Genomic DNA, 20818 nt, shown 5'->3' with positions numbered 1-20818 from the left:
CTGTGGAACGCGCTTCCACTCAATTGTCCAGCACCTGAAGTTTTCACATTCAGAGCCCAGCTGAAAACTAATCTCTCTAAAGAACCAGCTGATTAAACTCTGAGTCTCTGCTACGACCTCCAGATGAGCCGCATCTCCCCTGTTTGCACTTATAATAATGTATCTGTAAGCCTCACAATATACCACTTAGAGTGTAAGCTCTGTGTGGCAGTGTCTCCTTTTGCCTTACGTTGTTATTTGTGTGTTGCACTTATCCCCACTGATGTGTCGTTTATTTACCTTGTATGGTCATTTTATAAGGCGCTGCGTAAATTGTCAGCGCTATATAAATACAATTCTACATACAATAAAAGCAGAAAGGACCCATGGTCTCTGTCCCCCCTCTCCCTCCCCCCCCCCACATGGTGACGGTGACAAAGATGGCCTCCAACCACAAGGTTACGTAGTGACAAGATGGACTAATGACTACAGAAAGCCTTGGTACGATACAGAAGACACAAAGAACAGCTCCCGTGCCTGGCGAGTCAGTCCCCAGGGGATCCTGCATCTCGTCTTCTCTACTGACCCCAACAATACCGCACCCCAATAATCCCGCACCCCAACAAAACCGCACCCCAATCATACCGCACCCAAATCATACCACACCCCAATCATACCGCACCCCAATCATACCGCACCCCAATCATACCTCACCCCAACAAAACCGCACCCCAACAATACCGCACCCCAATAAAGGTGTCGGGAACAGTAATGAGGGGGGGTATACTTACTTTCCCAGGAGGTTCATGTCGTACTTATACGGGCGGAAGCTGTTGATGCCGCGCAGGGTGATGGCCTCGATGTGGTAGCGCAGGAAGAGGCCGTGATCTCCCTGGGGGCGGCCGGAGCCCTGCTTAAGCACCATGAGCAGCATGGTGTGCAGGTTGTGGATGTATCCGGGCAAGGTGTCATAGTCCCCGCGCTGCAGCTGCACGAGAGAGAGACCTCCGTGTCACAGAAAGGAGCGGGGCGGGAGCACAGGAAGGAGGCAGGTCCGGAGCGGGAGCACAGGAAGGAGGCAGGTCCGGAGCGGGGACGGGAGCACAGAAAGGAGGCAGGTCCGGAGCGGGGACGGGAGCACAGAAAGGAGGCAGGTCCGGAGCGGGGACGGGAGCACAGGAAGGAGGCAGGTCCGGAGCGGGGACGGGAGCACAGAAAGGAGGCAGGTCCGGAGCGGGGACGGGAGCACAGAAAGGAGGCAGGTCCGGAGCGGGGACGGGAGCACAGAAAGGAGGCAGGTCCGGAGCGGGGACGGGAGCACAGGAAGGAGGCAGGTCCGGAGCGGGGACGGGAGCACAGAAAGGAGGCAGGTCCGGAGCGGGGACGGGAGCACAGAAAGGAGGCAGGTCCGGAGCGAGGACGGGAGCACAGGAAGGAGGCAGGTCCGGAGCGGGGACGGGAGCACAGGAAGGAGGCAGGTCCGGAGCGGGGACGGGAGCACAGAAAGGAGGCAGGTCCGGAGCGGGGACGGGAGAACAGAAAGGAGGCAGGTCCGGAGCGGGGACGGGAGCACAGAAAGGAGGCAGGTCCGGAGCGGGGCGGGAGCAGAGAAAGGAGGCAGGTCCGGAGCGGGGACGGGAGCACAGAAAGGAGGCAGGTCCGGAGCGGGGACGGGAGCACAGAAAGGAGGCAGGTCCGGAGCGGGGACGGGAGCACAGAAAGGAGGCAGGTCCGGAGCGGGGACGGGAGCACAGAAAGGAGGCAGGTCCGGAGCGGGGACGGGAGAACAGGAAGGAGGCAGGTCCGGAGAGAGGACGGGAGCACAGAAAGGAGGCAGGTCCGGAGCAGGGACGGGAGCACAGAAAGGAGGCAGGTCCGGAGCGGGGACGGGAGCACAGGAAGGAGGCAAGTCCGGAGCGGGGACGGGAGCACAGAAAGGAGGCAGGTCCGGAGCGGGGACGGGAGCACAGGAAGGAGGCAGGTCCGGAGCGGGAGCACAGGAAGGAGGCAAGTCCGGTGCGGGGACGGGAGCAGAGAAAGGAGGCAGGTCCGGAGCGGGAACGGGAGCACAGAAAGGAGGCAGGTCCGGAGCGGGGTCGGGAGCACAGAAAGGAGGCAGGTCCGGAGCGGGGACGGGAGCACAGGAAGGAGGCAGGTCCGGAGCGGGGACGGGAGCAGAGAAAAGAGGCAGGTCCGGAGCGGGAACGGGAGCACAGGAAGGAGGCAGGTCCGGAGCAGGGACGGGAGCACAAAGGAGGCAGGTCCGGAGCGGGGACGGGAGCACAGAAAGGAGGCAGGTCCGGAGCGGGGACGGGAGCACAGGAAGGAGGTAGGTCCAGAGCGGGGACGGGAGCACAGAAAGGAGGCAGGTCCGGAGCGAGGACGGGAGCACAGAAAGGAGGCAGGTCCGGAGCGGGGACGGGAGCACAGAAAGGAGGCAGGTTCGGAGCGGGGACGGGAGCACAGAAAGGAGGCAGGTCCGGAGCGGGGACGGGAGCACAGGAAGGAGGCAGGTCCGGAGCGAGGACGGAAGCACAGAAAGGAGGCAGGTCCGGAGCGGGGACGGGAGCACAGAAAGGAGGCAGGTCCGGAGCAGGGACGGGAGCACAGAAAGGAGGCAGGTCCGGAGCGGGGACGGGAGCACAGGAAGGAGGCAGGTCCGGAGCGGGGACGGGAGCAGAGAAAGGAGGCAGGTCCGGAGCGGGGACGGGAGCACAGAAAGGAGGCAGGTCCGGAGCGGGGACGGGAGCACAGGAAGGAGGCAGGTCCGGAGCGGGGGCGGGAGCACAGGAAGGAGGCAGGTCCGGAGCGGGGGCGGGAGCACAGGAAGGAGGCAGGTCCGGAGCGGGGACGGGAGCAGAGAAAGGAGGCAGGTCCGGAGCGGTAACGGGAGCAGAGAAAGGAGGCAGGTCCGGAGCGGCGACGGGAGCAGAGAAAGGAGGCAGGTCCGGAGCGGGGACGGGAGCACAGAAAGGAGGCAGGTCCGGAGCGGGGACGGGAGCACAGGAAGGAGGCAGGTCCGGAGCGTGGACGGGAGCACAGGAAGGAGGCAGGTCCGGAGCGAGGACGGGAGCACAGGAAGGAGGCAGGTCCGGAGCGTGGACGGGAGCACAGGAAGGAGGCAGGTCCGGAGCGGGGACGGGAGCACAGAAAGGAGGCAGGTCCGGAGCGGGGACGGGAGCACAGAAAGGAGGCAGGTCCGGAGCGGGGACGGGAGCACAGAAAGGAGGCAGGTCCGGAGCGGGGACGGGAGCACAGGAAGGAGGCAGGTCCGGAGCGGGGACGGGAGCACAGGAAGGAGGCAGGTCCGGAGCGTGGACGGGAGCACAGAAAGGAGGCAGGTCCGGAGCGAGGACGGGAGCACAGGAAGGAGGCAGGTCCGGAGCGGGGACGGGAGCACAGAAAGGAGGCAGGTCCGGAGCGGGGACGGGAGCACAGAAAGGAGGCAGGTCCGGAGCGGGTACGGGAGCACAGGAAGGAGGCAGGTCCGGAGCGTGGACGGGAGCACAGGAAGGAGGCAGGTCCGGAGCGGGGACGGGAGCACAGGAAGGAGGCAGGTCCGGAGCGTGGACGGGAGCACAGAAAGGAGGCAGGTCCGGAGCGGGGACGGGAGCACAGAAAGGAGGCAGGTCCGGAGCGTGGACGGGAGCACAGGAAGGAGGCAGGTCCGGAGCGGGGACGGGAGCACAGGAAGGAGGCAGGTCCGGAGAGGGAACGGGAGCACAGGAAGGAGGCAGGTCCGGAGCGGGGACGGGAGCACAGAAAGGAGGCAGGTCCGGAGCGAGGACGGGAGCACAGAAAGGAGGCAGGTCCGGAGCGAGGACGGGAGCACAGGAAGGAGGCAGGTCCGGAGCGGGGACGGGAGCACAGGAAGGAGGCAGGTCCGGAGCGGGGACGGGAGCAGAGAAAGGAGGCAGGTCCGGAGCGGGGACGGGAGCACAGAAAGGAGGCAGGTCGGGGAGCAGAGAAAGGAGGCAGGTCCGGAGCGGGGACGGGAGCACAGGAAGGAGGTAGGTCCGGAGCGGGGACGGGAGCACAGAAAGGAGGCAGGTCCGGAGCGGGGACGGGAGCACAGGAAGGAGGCAGGTTCGGAGCGGGGACGGGAGCACAGAAAGGAGGCAGGTCCGGAGCGGGGACGGGAGCACAGGAAGGAGGCAGGTCCGGAGCGGGGGCGGGAGCACAGGAAGGAGGCAGGTCCGGGAGCAGAGAAAGGTAGGCAGGTCCGGAGCGGGGACGGGAGCACAGAAAGGAGGCAGGTCCGGAGCGAGGACGGGAGCACAGAAAGGAGGCAGGTCCGGAGCGAGGACGGGAGCACAGAAAGGAGGCAGGTCCGGAGCAGGGACGGGAGCACAGGAAGGAGGCAGGTCCGGAGCGGGGACGGGAGCACAGAAAGGAGGCAGGTCCGGAGCGGGGACGGGAGCACAGGAAGGAGGCAGGTCCGGAGCGGGGACGGGAGCACAGGAAGGAGGCAGGTCCGGAGCGGGGACGGGAGCACAGGAAGGAGGCAGGTCCGGAGCGGGGGCGGGAGCACAGGAAGGAGGCAGGTCCGGAGCGAGGACGGGAGCACAGAAAGGAGGCAGGTCCGGAGAGAGGACGGGAGCACAGAAAGGAGGCAGGTCCGGAGCAGGGACGGGAGCACAGGAAGGAGGCAGGTCCGGAGCGGGGACGGGAGCACAGAAAGGAGGCAGGTCCGGAGCGGGACGGGAGCACAGGAAGGAGGCAGGTCCGGAGCGGGGACGGGAGCACAGGAAGGAGGCAGGTCCGGGAGCAGAGAAAGGAGGCAGGTCCGGAGCGGGGACGGGAGCAGAGAAAGGAGGCAGGTCCGGAGCGAGGACGGGAGCACAGAAAGGAGGCAGGTCCGGAGCGGGGACGGGAGCACAGGAAGGAGGCAGGTCCGGAGCGAGGATGGGAGCACAGGAAGGAGGCAGGTCCGGAGCGGGGACGGGAGCACAGAAAGGAGGCAGGTCCGGAGCGGGGACGGAAGCACAGAAAGGAGGCAGGTCCGGAGCGGGGACGGGAGCACAGGAAGGAGGCAGGTCCGGAGCGGGGACGGGAGCACAGGAAGGAGGCAGGTCCGGGAGCAGAGAAAGGAGGCAGGTCCGGAGCGGGGACGGGAGCAGAGAAAGGAGGCAGGTCCGGGAGCAGAGAAAGGAGGCAGGTCCGGAGCGGGGACGGGAGCAGAGAAAGGAGGCAGGTCCGGAGCGAGGACGGGAGCACAGAAAGGAGGCAGGTCCGGAGCGGGGACGGGAGCACAGGAAGGAGGCAGGTCCGGAGCGGGGACGGGAGCACAGAAAGGAGGCAGGTCCGGAGCGAGGACGGGAGCACAGAAAGGAGGCAGGTCCGGAGCGGGGACGGGAGCAGAGAAAGGAGGCAGGTCTGGAGCGGGGACGGGAGCAGAGAAAGGAGGCGGGTCCGGAGCGGGGACGGGAGCACAGAAAGGAGGCAGGTCCGGAGCGAGGACGGGAGCACAGAAAGGAGGCAGGTCCGGAGCGGGGACGGGAGCAGAGAAAGGAGGCAGGTCCGGGAGCACAGGAAGGAGGCAGGTCCGGAGCGGGGACGGGAGCACAGGAAGGAGGCAGGTCCGGAGCGGGGACGGGAGCACAGGAAGGAGGCAGGTTCGGAGCGGGGACGGGAGCACAGAAAGGAGGCAGGTCCGGAGCGGGGACGGGAGCACAGAAAGGAGGCAGGTCCGGAGCGAGGACGGGAGCAGAGAAAGGAGGCAGGTCCGGAGCGGGGACGGGAGCAGAGAAAGGCGGCAGGTCCGGAGCGGGGACGGGAGCACAGAAAGGAGGCAGGTCCGGAGCGGGGACGGGAGCACAGAAAGGAGGCAGGTCCGGAGCGGGGACGGGAGCACAGGAAGGAGGCAGGTCCGGAGCGGGGACGGGAGCACAGAAAGGAGGCAGGTCCGGAGCGGGGACGGGAGCACAGGAAGGAGGCAGGTCCGGAGCGGGGACAGGAGCACAGAAAGGAGGCAGGTCCGGAGCGGGGACGGGAGCACAGGAAGGAGGCAGGTCCGGAGCGGGGACGGGAGCACAGAAAGGAGGCAGGTCCGGAGCGGGGGCGGGAGCACAGTAAGGAGGCAGGTCCGGAGCGGGGACGGGAGCACAGGAAGGAGGCAGGTCCGGAGCGGGGACGGGAGCACAGAAAGGAGGCAGGTCCGGAGCGGGGACGGGAGCACAGAAATGAGGCAGGTCCGGAGCGAGGACGGGAGCACAGGAAGGAGGCAGGTCCGGAGCGGGGACGGGAGCACAGAAAGGAGGCAGGTCCGGAGCGGGGACGGGAGCACAGGAAGGAGGCAGGTCCGGAGCGGGGACGGGAGCACAGGAAGGAGGCAGGTCCGGAGCGGGGACGGGAGCACAGAAAGGAGGCAGGTCCGGAGCGGGGACGGGAGCACAGGAAGGAGGCAGGTCCGGAGCGGGGACGGGAGCACAGAAAGGAGGCAGGTCCGGAGCGGGGACGGGAGCACAGGAAGGAGGCAGGTCCGGAGCGGGGACGGGAGCACAGAAAGGAGGCAGGTCCGGAGCGGGGACGGGAGCACAGAAAGGAGGCAGGTCCGGAGCGGGTACGGGAGCACAGAAAGGAGGCAGGTCCGGAGCGGGGACGGGAGCACAGAAAGGAGGCAGGTCCGGAGCGAGGACGGGAGCACAGGAAGGAGGCAGGTCCGGAGCGGGGACGGGAGCACAGGAAGGAGGCAGGTCCGGAGCGGGTACGGGAGCACAGAAAGGAGGCAGGTCCGGAGCGGGGACACGAGCACAGAAAGGAGGCAGGTCCGGAGTGGGAGCGGGAGCACAGGAAGGAGGCAGGTCCGGAGCGGGGACGGGAGCACAGGAAGGAGGCAGGTCCGGAGCGGGAGCACAGGAAGGAGGCAGGTCCGGAGCGGGGATGGGAGAAGAGAAAGGTAGGCAGGTCCGGAGCGGGGACGGGAGCACTGAAAGGAGGCAGGTCCGGAGCGGGGACGGGAGCACAGAAAGGAGGCAGGTCCGGAGCGTGGACGGGAGCACAGAAAGGAGGCAGGTCCGGAGCGGGGACGGGAGCACAGGAAGGAGGCAGGTCCGGAGCGGGGACGGGAGCACAGGAAGGAGGCAGGTCCGGAGCGGGGACGGGAGCACAGAAAGGAGGCAGGTCCGGAGCGGGGACGGGAGCACAGGAAGGAGGCAGGTCCGGAGCGGGGACGGGAGCACAGAAAGGAGGCAGGTCCGGAGCGGGAGCACAGGAAGGAGGCAGGTCCGGAGCGGGGACGGGAGCACAGGAAGGAGGCAGGTCCGGAGCGGGGACGGGAGCACAGAAAGGAGGCAGGTCCGGAGCGAGGACGGGAGCACAGGAAGGAGGCAGGTCCGGAGCGGGGACGGGAGCACAGAAAGGAGGCAGGTCCGGAGCGGGTACGGGAGCACAGAAAGGAGGCAGGTCCGGAGCGGGGACACGAGCACAGAAAGGAGGCAGGTCCGGAGTGGGAGCGGGAGCACAGGAAGGAGGCAGGTCCGGAGCGGGAGCACAGGAAGGAGGCAGGTCCGGAGCGGGGACGGGAGCACAGGAAGGAGGCAGGTCCGGAGCGGGGACGGGAGCACAGAAAGGAGGCAGGTCCGGAGCGAGGACGGGAGCACAGGAAGGAGGCAGGTCCGGAGCGGGGACGGGAGCACAGAAAGGAGGCAGGTCCGGAGCGGGGACGGGAGCACAGAAAGGAGGCAGGTCCGGAGCGGGGACGGGAGCACAGGAAGGAGGCAGGTCCGGAGCGGGGACGGGAGCACAGGAAGGAGGCAGGTCCGGAGCGGGGACGGGAGCACAGGAAGGAGGCAGGTCCGGAGCGGGGGCGGGAGCACAGGAAGGAGGCAGGTCCGGAGCGAGGACGGGAGCACAGAAAGGAGGCAGGTCCGGAGCGAGGACGGGAGCACAGAAAGGAGGCAGGTCCGGAGCAGGGACGGGAGCACAGGAAGGAGGCAGGTCCGGAGCGGGGACGGGAGCACAGAAAGGAGGCAGGTCCGGAGCGGGACGGGAGCACAGGAAGGAGGCAGGTCCGGAGCGGGGAAGGGAGCACAGGAAGGAGGCAGGTCCGGGAGCAGAGAAAGGAGGCAGGTCCGGAGCGGGGACGGGAGCAGAGAAAGGAGGCAGGTCCGGAGCGAGGACGGGAGCACAGAAAGGAGGCAGGTCCGGAGCGGGGACGGGAGCACAGGAAGGAGGCAGGTCCGGAGCGAGGATGGGAGCACAGGAAGGAGGCAGGTCCGGAGCGGGGACGGGAGCACAGAAAGGAGGCAGGTCCGGAGCGGGGACGGAAGCACAGAAAGGAGGCAGGTCCGGAGCGGGGACGGGAGCACAGGAAGGAGGCAGGTCCGGAGCGGGGACGGGAGCACAGGAAGGAGGCAGGTCCGGGAGCAGAGAAAGGAGGCAGGTCCGGGAGCAGAGAAAGGAGGCAGGTCCGGAGCGGGGACGGGAGCAGAGAAAGGAGGCAGGTCCGGGAGCAGAGAAAGGAGGCAGGTCCGGAGCGGGGACGGGAGCAGAGAAAGGAGGCAGGTCCGGAGCGAGGACGGGAGCACAGAAAGGAGGCAGGTCCGGAGCGGGGACGGGAGCACAGGAAGGAGGCAGGTCCGGAGCGGGGACGGGAGCACAGAAAGGAGGCAGGTCCGGAGCGAGGACGGGAGCACAGAAAGGAGGCAGGTCCGGAGCGGGGACGGGAGCAGAGAAAGGAGGCAGGTCTGGAGCGGGGACGGGAGCAGAGAAAGGAGGCAGGTCCGGAGCGGGGACGGGAGCACAGAAAGGAGGCAGGTCCGGAGCGAGGACGGGAGCACAGAAAGGAGGCAGGTCCGGAGCGGGGACGGGAGCAGAGAAAGGAGGCAGGTCCGGGAGCACAGGAAGGAGGCAGGTCCGGAGCGGGGACGGGAGCACAGGAAGGAGGCAGGTCCGGAGCGGGGACGGGAGCACAGGAAGGAGGCAGGTTCGGAGCGGGGACGGGAGCACAGAAAGGAGGCAGGTCCGGAGCGGGGACGGGAGCACAGAAAGGAGGCAGGTCCGGAGCGAGGACGGGAGCAGAGAAAGGAGGCAGGTCCGGAGCGGGGACGGGAGCAGAGAAAGGCGGCAGGTCCGGAGCGGGGACGGGAGCACAGAAAGGAGGCAGGTCCGGAGCGGGGACGGGAGCACAGAAAGGAGGCAGGTCCGGAGCGGGGACGGGAGCACAGAAAGGAGGCAGGTCCGGAGCGGGGACGGGAGCACAGGAAGGAGGCAGGTCCAGAGCGGGGACGGGAGCACAGAAAGGAGGCAGGTCCGGAGCGGGGGCGGGAGCACAGTAAGGAGGCAGGTCCGGAGCGGGGACGGGAGCACAGGAAGGAGGCAGGTCCGGAGCGGGGACGGGAGCACAGAAAGGAGGCAGGTCCGGAGCGGGGACGGGAGCACAGAAAGGAGGCAGGTCCGGAGCGGGGACGGGAGCACAGGAAGGAGGCAGGTCCGGAGCGGGGACGGGAGCACAGAAAGGAGGCAGGTCCGGAGCGGGGACGGGAGCACAGAAAGGAGGCAGGTCCGGAGCGGGGACGGGAGCACAGGAAGGAGGCAGGTCCGGAGCGGGGACGGGAGCAGAGAAAGGAGGCAGGTCCGGAGCGGGGACGGGAGCACAGAAAGGAGGCAGGTCCGGAGCGAGGACGGGAGCACAGGAAGGAGGCAGGTCCGGAGCGGGGACGGGAGCACAGAAAGGAGGCAGGTCCGGAGCGGGGACGGGAGCACAGGAAGGAGGCAGGTCCGGAGCGGGGACGGGAGCAGAGAAAGGAGGCAGGTCCGGAGCGGGGACGGGAGCACAGAAATGAGGCAGGTCCGGAGCGAGGACGGGAGCACAGGAAGGAGGCAGGTCCGGAGCGGGGACGGGAGCACAGAAAGGAGGCAGGTCCGGAGCGGGGACGGGAGCACAGGAAGGAGGCAGGTCCGGAGCGGGGACGGGAGCACAGGAAGGAGGCAGGTCCGGAGCGGGGACGGGAGCACAGAAAGGAGGCAGGTCCGGAGCGGGGACGGGAGCACAGGAAGGAGGCAGGTCCGGAGCGGGGACGGGAGCACAGAAAGGAGGCAGGTCCGGAGCGGGGACGGGAGCACAGGAAGGAGGCAGGTCCGGAGCGGGGACGGGAGCACAGAAAGGAGGCAGGTCCGGAGCGGGGACGGGAGCACAGAAAGGAGGCAGGTCCGGAGCGGGTACGGGAGCACAGAAAGGAGGCAGGTCCGGAGCGGGGACGGGAGCACAGAAAGGAGGCAGGTCCGGAGCGAGGACGGGAGCACAGGAAGGAGGCAGGTCCGGAGCGGGGACGGGAGCACAGGAAGGAGGCAGGTCCGGAGCGGGTACGGGAGCACAGAAAGGAGGCAGGTCCGGAGCGGGGACACGAGCACAGAAAGGAGGCAGGTCCGGAGTGGGAGCGGGAGCACAGGAAGGAGGCAGGTCCGGAGCGGGGACGGGAGCACAGGAAGGAGGCAGGTCCGGAGCGGGAGCACAGGAAGGAGGCAGGTCCGGAGCGGGGATGGGAGCAGAGAAAGGTAGGCAGGTCCGGAGCGGGGACGGGAGCACAGAAAGGAGGCAGGTCCGGAGCGGGGACGGGAGCACAGAAAGGAGGCAGGTCCGGAGCGTGGACGGGAGCACAGAAAGGAGGCAGGTCCGGAGCGAGGACGGGAGCACAGGAAGGAGGCAGGTCCGGAGCGGGGACGGGAGCACAGAAAGGAGGCAGGTCCGGAGCGGGTACGGGAGCACAGAAAGGAGGCAGGTCCGGAGCGGGGACACGAGCACAGAAAGGAGGCAGGTCCGGAGCGGGAGCGGGAGCACAGGAAGGAGGCAGGTCCGGAGCGGGAGCACAGGAAGGAGGCAGGTCCGGAGTGGGAGCGGGAGCACAGGAAGGAGGCAGGTCCGGAGCGGGAGCACAGGAAGGAGGCAGGTCCGGAGCGGGGACGGGAGCACAGGAAGGAGGCAGGTCCGGAGCGGGGACGGGAGCACAGAAAGGAGGCAGGTCCGGAGCGAGGACGGGAGCACAGGAAGGAGGCAGGTCCGGAGCGGGGACGGGAGCACAGAAAGGAGGCAGGTCCGGAGCGGGTACGGGAGCACAGAAAGGAGGCAGGTCCGGAGCGGGGACACGAGCACAGAAAGGAGGCAGGTCCGGAGTGGGAGCGGGAGCACAGGAAGGAGGCAGGTCCGGAGCGGGAGCACAGGAAGGAGGCAGGTCCGGAGCGGGGACGGGAGCACAGGAAGGAGGCAGGTCCGGAGCGGGGACGGGAGCACAGAAAGGAGGCAGGTCCGGAGCGGGGACGGGAGCACAGGAAGGAGGCAGGTCCGGAGCGGGTACGGGAGCACAGAAAGGAGGCAGGTCCGGAGCGGGGACACGAGCACAGAAAGGAGGCAGGTCCGGAGTGGGAGCGGGAGCACAGGAAGGAGGCAGGTCCGGAGCGGGGACGGGAGCACAGGAAGGAGGCAGGTCCGGAGCGGGAGCACAGGAAGGAGGCAGGTCCGGAGCGGGGATGGGAGCAGAGAAAGGTAGGCAGGTCCGGAGCGGGGACGGGAGCACAGAAAGGAGGCAGGTCCGGAGCGGGGACGGGAGCACAGAAAGGAGGCAGGTCCGGAGCGTGGACGGGAGCACAGAAAGGAGGCAGGTCCGGAGCGAGGACGGGAGCACAGGAAGGAGGCAGGTCCGGAGCGGGGACGGGAGCACAGAAAGGAGGCAGGTCCGGAGCGGGTACGGGAGCACAGAAAGGAGGCAGGTCCGGAGCGGGGACACGAGCACAGAAAGGAGGCAGGTCCGGAGCGGGAGCGGGAGCACAGGAAGGAGGCAGGTCCGGAGCGGGAGCACAGGAAGGAGGCAGGTCCGGAGTGGGAGCGGGAGCACAGGAAGGAGGCAGGTCCGGAGCGGGAGCACAGGAAGGAGGCAGGTCCGGAGCGGGGACGGGAGCACAGGAAGGAGGCAGGTCCGGAGCGGGGACGGGAGCACAGAAAGGAGGCAGGTCCGGAGCGAGGACGGGAGCACAGGAAGGAGGCAGGTCCGGAGCGGGGACGGGAGCACAGAAAGGAGGCAGGTCCGGAGCGGGTACGGGAGCACAGAAAGGAGGCAGGTCCGGAGCGGGGACACGAGCACAGAAAGGAGGCAGGTCCGGAGTGGGAGCGGGAGCACAGGAAGGAGGCAGGTCCGGAGCGGGAGCACAGGAAGGAGGCAGGTCCGGAGCGGGGACGGGAGCACAGGAAGGAGGCAGGTCCGGAGCGGGGACGGGAGCACAGAAAGGAGGCAGGTCCGGAGCGAGGACGGGAGCACAGGAAGGAGGCAGGTCCGGAGCGGGGATGGGAGCAGAGAAAGGTAGGCAGGCCCGGAGCGGGGACGGGAGCAGAGAAAGGTAGGCAGGCCCGGAGCGGGGACGGGAGCACAGGAAGGAGGCAGGTCCGGAGCGGGAGCACAGGAAGGAGGCAGGTCCGGAGCGGGGACGGGAGCACAGGAAGGAGGCAGGTCCGGAGCGGGGACGGGAGCACAGAAAGGAGGCAGGTCCGGAGCGAGGACGGGAGCACAGGAAGGAGGCAGGTCCGGAGCGGGGACGGGAGCACAGAAAGGAGGCAGGTCCGGAGCGGGTACGGGAGCACAGAAAGGAGGCAGGTCCGGAGCGGGGACACGAGCACAGAAAGGAGGCAGGTCCGGAGTGGGAGCGGGAGCACAGGAAGGAGGCAGGTCCGGAGCGGGGACGGGAGCACAGGAAGGAGGCAGGTCCGGAGCGGGGACGGGAGCACAGGAAGGAGGCAGGTCCGGAGCGGGGACGGGAGCACAGAAAGGAGGCAGGTCCGGAGCGAGGACGGGAGCACAGGAAGGAGGCAGGTCCGGAGCGGGGACGGGAGCACAGAAAGGAGGCAGGTCCGGAGCGGGGACGGGAGCACAGGAAGGAGGCAGGTCCGGAGCGGGGACGGGAGCACAGAAAGGAGGCAGGTCCGGAGCGAGGACGGGAGCACAGGAAGGAGGCAGGTCCGGAGCGGGGATGGGAGCAGAGAAAGGAGGCAGGTCCGGAGCGGGGACGGGAGCACAGGAAGGAGGCAGGTCCAGAGCGGGGATGGGAGCAGAGAAAGGAGGCAGGCCCGGAGCGGGGACGGGAGCACAGGAAGGAGGCAGGTCCAGAGCGGGGATGGGAGCACAGGGGGAGGGCAGGAAGTGACCGGCGATGTGACCAGGAGGTGACAGGGGGGCAGCACAGGGGGGACAGGAAGTGACCGGCGATGTGGCCCCAAGGTGACCAGGAGGTGAGAGACAGTACAGGGGAGGGGGCAGGAGGTGACCGGCGATGTGGCCCCGAGGTGACCAGGAGGTGACAGAGGGAAGCACAGGGGGGCAGGAAGTGACTGGCGATGTGGCCGCGAGGTGACCAGGAGGTAACACAGAGGGGCAGCACCGGGCGGGGGGGGGGGGGCAGGAGGTGACCGGTGATGTGGCCCCGAGGTGACCAGGAGGTAACACAGAGGGGCAGCACCGGGCGGGGGGGGGGGGGGGGGCAGGAGGTGACCGGTGATGTGGCCGCGAGGTGACCAGGAGGTGAGAGGCAGCACGGGGGGGTGGGGGGGCGAAGGTGACCAGGCCTCACCTTGCCCTGGAGGGTGCAGAGCAGAGAGTTCTTCTGGCAGAAGGCGTGGAACAGATTCACCAGGTCCAGGTTTGGCAGCTGCCCGTTCAGCCCTTCCAGCGCCACGTCGAAGCTGGTGAGCACATCGCTGCCCACCTCCAGGGAGATAGCGGCCTGAATGGCACCAGCTCGCCCTATCATCACCGAGGACTTTATCTCTGGGAGGATACAAGGGAGAGGGTGAGAACAAAGCCCCCGGACCCTCCCAGTGTGTGCGATAGCCCCTGGACCCTCCCAGTGTGTGCGATAGCCCCGGTCTCACAGTGTGGGAGATGGCCCCGGTCTCACAGTGTGGGAGATAGCCCCGGTCTCACAGTGTGGGAGATAGCCCCGGTCTCACAGTGTGGGAGATGGCCCCGGTCTCACAGTGTGGGAGATGGCCCCGGTCTCACAGTGTGGGAGATAGCCCCGGTCTCACAGTGTGGGAGATGGCCCCGGTCTCACAGTGTGGGAGATAGCCCCGGTCTCACAGTGTGGGAGATAGCCCCTGGACCCTCCCAGTGTGTGTGCAATAGCCCCGGTCTCCCAGTGTGCGATATAGCCCCGGTCTCACAGTGTGGAGATAGCCCCGGTCTCACAGTGTGGGAGATAGCCCCGGTCTCACAGTGTGGGAGATAGCCCCGGTCTCACAGTGTGGGAGATGGCCCCGGTCTCACAGTGTGGGAGATAGCCCCGGTCTCACAGCGTGGGAGATAGCCCCGGTCTCACAGCGTGGGAGATAGCCCCGGTCTCACAGCGTGGGAGATAGCCCCGGTCTCACAGCGTGGGAGATAGCCCCGGTCTCACAGCGTGGGAGATAGCCCCGGTCTCACAGTGTGGGAGATAGCCCCGGTCTCACAGTGTGGGAGATAGCCCCGGTCTCACAGTGTGGGAGATAGCCCCGGTCTCACAGTGTGGGAGATAGCCCCGGTCTCACAGTGTGGGAGATGGCCCCGGTCTCACATTGTGGGAGATAGCCCCGGTCTCACAGTGTGGGAGATAGCCCCGGTCTCACAGTGTGGGAGATAGCCCCGCTCTCACAGTGTGGGAGATAGCCCCGCTCTCACAGTGTGGGAGATAGCCCCGCTCTCACAGTGTGGGAGATAGCCCCGCTCTCACAGTGTGGGAGATAGCCCCGCTCTCACAGTGTGGGAGATAGCCCCGCTCTCACAGTGTGGGAGATAGCCCCGCTCTCACAGTGTGGGAGATAGCCCCGCTCTCACAGTGTGGGAGATAGCCCCGCTCTCACAGTGTGGGAGATAGCCCCGCTCTCACAGTGTGGGAGATAGCCCCGCTCTCACAGTGTGGGAGATAGCCCCGCTCTCACAGTGTGGGAGATAGCCCCGCTCTCACAGTGTGGGAGATAGCCCCGCTCTCACAGTGTGGGAGATAGCCCCGCTCTCACAGTGTGGGAGATAGCCCCGGTCTCACAGTGTGGGAGATAGCCCCGGTCTCACAGTGTGGGAGATAGCCCCGGTCTCACAGTGTGGGAGATAGCCCCGGTCTCACAGTGTGGGAGATAGCCCCGGTCTCACAGTGTGGGAGATAGCCCCGGTCTCACAGTGTGGGAGATAGCCCCGGTCTCACAGTGTGGGAGATAGCCCCGGTCTCACAGTGTGGGAGATAGCCCCGGTCTCACAGTGTGGGAGATAGCCCCGGTCTCACAGTGTGGGAGATGGCCCCGGTCTCACAGTGTGGGAGATGGCCCCGGTCTCACAGTGTGGGAGATGGCCCCGGTCTCACAGTGTGGGAGATGGCCCCGGTCTCACAGTGTGGGAGATGGCCCCGGTCTCACAGTGTGGGAGATGGCCCCGGTCTCACAGTGTGGGAGATGGCCCCGGTCTCACAGTGTGGGAGATGGCCCCGGTCTCACAGTGTGGGAGATGGCCCCGGTCTCACAGTGTGGGAGATGGCCCCGGTCTCACAGTGTGGGAGATGGCCCCGGTCTCACAGTGTGGGAGATGGCCCCGGTCTCACAGTGTGGGAGATGGCCCCGGTCTCACAGTGTGGGAGATGGCCCCGGTCTCACAGTGTGGGAGATGGCCCCGGTCTCACAGTGTGGGAGATAGCCCCGGTCTCACAGTGTGGGAGATAGCCCCGGTCTCACAGTGTGGGAGATAGCCCCGGTCTCACAGTGTGGGAGATAGCCCCGGTCTCACAGTGTGGGAGATAGCCCCGGTCTAACATTGTGGGAGATGGCCCCGGTCTCACAGTGTGGGAGATGGCCCCGGTCTCACAGTGTGGGAGATGGCCCCGGTCTCACAGTGTGGGAGATGGCCCCGGTCTCACAGTGTGGGAGATGGCCCCGGTCTCACAGTGTGGGAGATGGCCCCGGTCTCACAGTGTGGGAGATGGCCCCGGTCTCACAGTGTGGGAGATGGCCCCGGTCTCACAGTGTGGGAGATGGCCCCGGTCTCACAGTGTGTGCGATGGCCCCGGTCTCACAGTGTGGGAGATAGCCCCGGTCTAACATTGTGGGAGATAGCCCCGGTCTCACAGTGTGGGAGATGGCCCCGGTCTCACAGTGTGGGAGATGGCCCCGGTCTCACAGTGTGGGAGATGGCCCCGGTCTCACAGTGTGGGAGATGGCCCCGGTCTCACAGTGTGGGAGATGGCCCCGGTCTCACAGTGTGGGAGATAGCCCCGTGACAGTCTTCCCGGCACAGGGCGACACCAAGGGCTGTCCCTGCCGGCACAAGGAGGCACGACACTTGCAGCCATGCTGATTAACCCCCTCCCTGCCCGAGTAGAGCCCCCAGGCGCCGTGGGGTCTCGGTTACCGGTCACGTTGACGTCGTGGTACCCCTCCAGCCACGCCTCCATCCCCATCAGGTCATGCTCGTTCACCAGGAAGATGATGTCCTTGGCCCAGTATATCTGCCCTGCGGGGGACACAGAGAAGCTCCTGTAACCAGGCCCGGGAAACCACAAGCCGCCACGTGCTGCGTCTCCGGGATCAGAAAGCCACGGTCCCTCACTACCGCATGGGACCTCCCACTGACCACGTGCCCCGGCCAGACGAGCACACAGTACCGTGGCATGAGAACACAGAGCAGGGCGCTCCGCGCGGGGAGACTCTGCCCTGTGTGTGTGCGTGCTCCGTATAGTGACTCTGCCCTGTGTGTGTGCGTGCTCCGTATAGTGACTCTGCCCTGTGTGTGTGTGCTCAGTATAGTGACTCTGCCCTGTGTGTGTGTGCTCAGTATAGTGACTCTGCCCTGTGTGTGTGCGTGCTCCGTATAGTGACTCTGCCCTGTGTGTGTGCATGCTCCGTATAGTGACTCTGCCCTGTGTGTGACTCTGCCCTGTGTGTGCGTGCTCCGTATAGTGACTCTGCCCTGTGTGTGTGTGCGTGCTCCGTATAGTGACTCTGCCCTGTGTGTGTGCGTGCTCCGTATAGTGACTCTGCCCTGTGTGTGTGCGTGCTCCGTATAGTGACTCTGCCCCGTGTGGTTGCGTGCTCCGTATAGTGACTCTGCCCTGTGTGTGTGCGTGCTCCGTATAGTGACTCTGCCCTGTGTGTGTGCGTGCTCCGTATAGTGACTCTGCCCTGTGTGTGCGTGCTCCGTATAGTGACTCTGCCCTCTGTGTGCGTGCTCCGTATAGTGACTCTGCCCTGTGTGCGTGCTCCGTATAGTGCCTCTGCCCTGTGTGTGCGTGCTCCGTATAGTGACTCTGCCCTGTGTGTGTGCGTGCTCCGTATAGTGACTCTGCTCTGTGTGTGCGTGCTCCGTATAGTGACTCTGCCCTCTATGTGCGTGCTCCGTATAGTGACTCTGCCCTGTGTGTGACTCTGCCCTGTGTGTGCGTGCTCCGTATAGTGACTCTGCCCTGTGTGTGCGTGCTCCGTATAGTGACTCTGCCCTCTGTGTGCGTGCTCCGTATAGTGACTCTGCCCTGTGTGTGTGCGTGCTCCGTATAGTGACTCTGCCCTGTGTGTGCGTGCTCCGTATAGTGACTCTGCTCTGTATGTGTGCGTGCTCCGTATAGTGACTCTGCCCTGTGTGCGTGCGTGCTCCGTATAGTGACTCTGCCCTGTGTGTGCGTGCTCAGTATAGTGACTCTGCCCTGTGTGTGTGTGCGTGCTCCGTATAGTGACTCTGCCCTGTGTGTGTGCATGCTCCGTATAGTGACTCTGCCCTGTGTGTGTGCGTGCTCCGTATAGTGACTCTGCCCTGTGTGTGCGTGCTCCGTATAGTGACTCTGCCCTGTGTGCGTGCTCCGTATAGTGACTCTGCCCTGTGTGTGTGCGTGCTCCATATAGTGACTCTGCCCTGTGTGTGCGTGCTCCGTATAGTGACTCTGCCCTGTGTGTGCGTGCTCCGTATAGTGACTCTGCCCTGTGTGTGTGCGTGCTCCATATAGTGACTCTGCCCTGTGTGTGTGCGTGCTCCGTATAGTGACTCTGCCCTGTGTGTGTGCGTGCTCCGTATAGTGACTCTGCCCTGTGTGTGCGTGCTCCGTATAGCGACTCTGCCCTGTGTGTGTGCGTGCTCCGTATAGTGACTCTGCCCTGTGTGTGCGTGCTCCGTATAGTGACTCTGCCCTGTGTGTGTGCGTGCTCCATATAGTGACTCTGCCCTGTGTGTGTGCGTGCTCCGTATAGTGACTCTGCCCTGTGTGTGTGCGTGCTCCGTATAGTGACTCTGCCCTGTGTGTGTGCGTGCTCCGTATAGTGACTCTGCCCTGTGTGCGTGCTCCGTATAGTGACTCTGCCCTGTGTGTGTGCGTGCTCAGTATAGTGACTCTGCCCTGTGTGTGTGCGTGCTCCGTATAGTGACTCTGCCCTGTGTGTGTGCGTGCTCCGTATAGCGACTCTGCCCTGTGTGTGTGCGTGCTCCGTATAGTGACTCTGCCCTGTGTGTGCGTGCTCCGTATAGTGACTCTGCCCTGTGTGTGTGCGTGCTCCGTATAGTGACTCTGCCCTGTGTGTGCGTGCTCCGTATAGTGACTCTGCCCTCTGTGTGCGTGCTCCGTATAGTGACTCTGCCCTGTGTGCGTGCTCCGTATAGTGCCTCTGCCCTGTGTGTGCGTGCTCCGTATAGTGACTCTGCCCTGTGTGTGTGCGTGCTCCGTATAGTGACTCTGCTCTGTGTGTGCGTGCTCCGTATAGTGACTCTGCCCTCTGTGTGCGTGCTCCGTATAGTGACTCTGCCCTGTGTGTGTGCGTGCTCCGTATAGTGACTCTGCCCTGTGTGTGCGTGCTCCGTATAGTGACTCTGCCCTGTGTGTGCGTGCTCCGTATAGTGACTCTGCCCTCTGTGTGCGTGCTCCGTATAGTGACTCTGCCCTGTGTGTGTGCGTGCTCCGTATAGTGACGCTGCCCTGTGTGTGCGTGCTCCGTATAGTGACTCTGCTCTGTGTGTGTGCGTGCTCCGTATAGTGACTCTGCCCTGTGTGCGTGCGTGCTCCGTATAGTGACTCTGCCCTGTGTGTGCGTGCTCAGTATAGTGACTCTGCCCTGTGTGTGTGTGCGTGCTCCGTATAGTGACTCTGCCCTGTGTGTGTGCATGCTCCGTATAGTGACTCTGCCCTGTGTGTGTGCGTGCTCCGTATAGTGACTCTGCCCTGTGTGTGTGTGCATGCTCCGTATAGTGACTCTGCCCTCTGTGTGCGTGCTCCGTATAGTGACTCTGCCCTGTGTGCGTGCTCCGTATAGTGACTCTGCCCTGTGTGTGTGCGTGCTCCGTATAGTGACTCTGCCCTGTGTGTGCGTGCTCCGTATAGTGACTCTGCCCTGTGTGTGCGTGCTCCGTATAGCGACTCTGCCCTGTGTGTGTGCGTGCTCCGTATAGTCACTCTGCCCTGTGTGTGCGTGCTCCGTATAGTGACTCTGCCCTGTGTGTGTGCGTGCTCCGTATAGTGACTCTGCCCTGTGTGTGTGCGTGCTCCGTATAGTGACTCTGCCCTGTGTGTGTGCGTGCTCCGTATAGTGACTCTGCCCTCTGTGTGTGCGTGCTCCGTATAGTGACTCTGCCCTGTGTGTGTGCGTGCTCAGTATAGTGACTCTGCCCTGTGTGTGCGTGCTCCGTATAGTGACTCTGCCCTGTGTGTGCGCTCAGTATAGTGACTCTGCCCTGTGTGTGTGCGTGCTCCGTATAGTGACTCTGCCCTGTGTGTGTGCGTGCTCAGTATAGTGACTCTGCCCTGTGTGTGTGCGTGCTCCGTATAGTGACTCTGCCCTGTGTGTGTGCGTGCTCCGTATAGTGACTCTGCCCTGTGTGTGTGGGTGCTCCGTTTAGTGACTCTGCCCTGTGTGTGTGCGTGCTCTGTATAGTGACTCTGCTCTGTGTGTGACTCTGCTCTGTGTGTGACTCTGCCCTGTGTGTGCGTGCTCCGTATAGTGACTCTGCCCTGTGTGTGTGCGTGCTCCGTATAGTGACTCTGCCCTGTGTGTGTGGGTGCTCCGTTTAGTGACTCTGCCCTGTGTGTGTGCGTGCTCTGTATAGTGACTCTGCTCTGTGTGTGACTCTGCCCTGTGTTCGTGCGTGCTCCGTATAGTGACTCTGCCCTATATGTGTGGGTGCTCAGTATAGTGACTCTGCCCTGTGTGTGTGCGTGCTCCGTATAGTGACTCTGCCCTGTGTGTGCGTGCTCCGTATAGCGACTCTGCCCTGTGTGTGTGCGTGCTCCGTATAGTGACTCTGCCCTGTGTGTGCGTGCTCCGTATAGTGACTCTGCCCTGTGTGTGTGCGTGCTCCGTATAGTGACTCTGCCCTGTGTGTGCGTGCTCCGTATAGCGACTCTGCCCTGTGTGTGCGTGCTCCGTATAGCGACTCTGCCCTGTGTGTGTGCGTGCTCCGTATAGTGACTCTGCCCTGTGTGTGCGTGCTCCGTATAGTGACTCTGCCCTGTGTGTGTGCGTGCTCTGTATAGTGACTCTGCTCTGTGTGTGACTCTGCCCTGTGTTCGTGCGTGCTCCGTATAGTGACTCTGCCCTATATGTGTGGGTGCTCCGTATAGTGACTCTGCCCTGTGTGTGTGCGTGCTCCGTATAGTGACTCTGCCCTGTGTGTGCGTGCTCCGTATAGTGACTCTGCCCTGTGTGTGCGTGCTCCGTATAGCGACTCTGCCCTGTGTGTGTGCGTGCTCCGTATAGCGACTCTGCCCTGTGTGTGTGCGTGCTCCGTATAGTGACTCTGCCCTGTGTGTGCGTGCTCCGTATAGTGACTCTGCCCTGTGTGTGCGTGCTCCGTATAGTGACTCTGCCCTGTGTGTGTGCGTGCTCCGTATAGTGACTCTGCCCTGTGTGTGCGTGCTCCGTATA

At 65.1% G+C, this 20818-nt stretch overlaps 1 protein-coding gene across 1 annotated transcript in view; it reads right to left on the bottom strand.

Annotated features, from left to right (window-relative positions):
* Positions 1–20818, bottom strand: part of GPAA1 (glycosylphosphatidylinositol anchor attachment 1) — a 104969-nt gene that overhangs the window by 40256 nt on the left and 43895 nt on the right. The window contains 3 exon segments of the mRNA XM_075580933.1: positions 771–967; positions 13534–13730; positions 16332–16433. Of these exon segments, the coding sequence (XP_075437048.1) occupies positions 771–967; positions 13534–13730; positions 16332–16433 (496 nt within the window).

This window comes from Ascaphus truei, chromosome 2 (genome assembly GCF_040206685.1).
Source record: "Ascaphus truei isolate aAscTru1 chromosome 2, aAscTru1.hap1, whole genome shotgun sequence".
NCBI lineage: Eukaryota > Metazoa > Chordata > Amphibia > Anura > Ascaphidae > Ascaphus > Ascaphus truei.
Note: the sequence above shows the minus strand (reverse complement) of the source record. Positions and strands in the feature narration are given on the sequence as shown.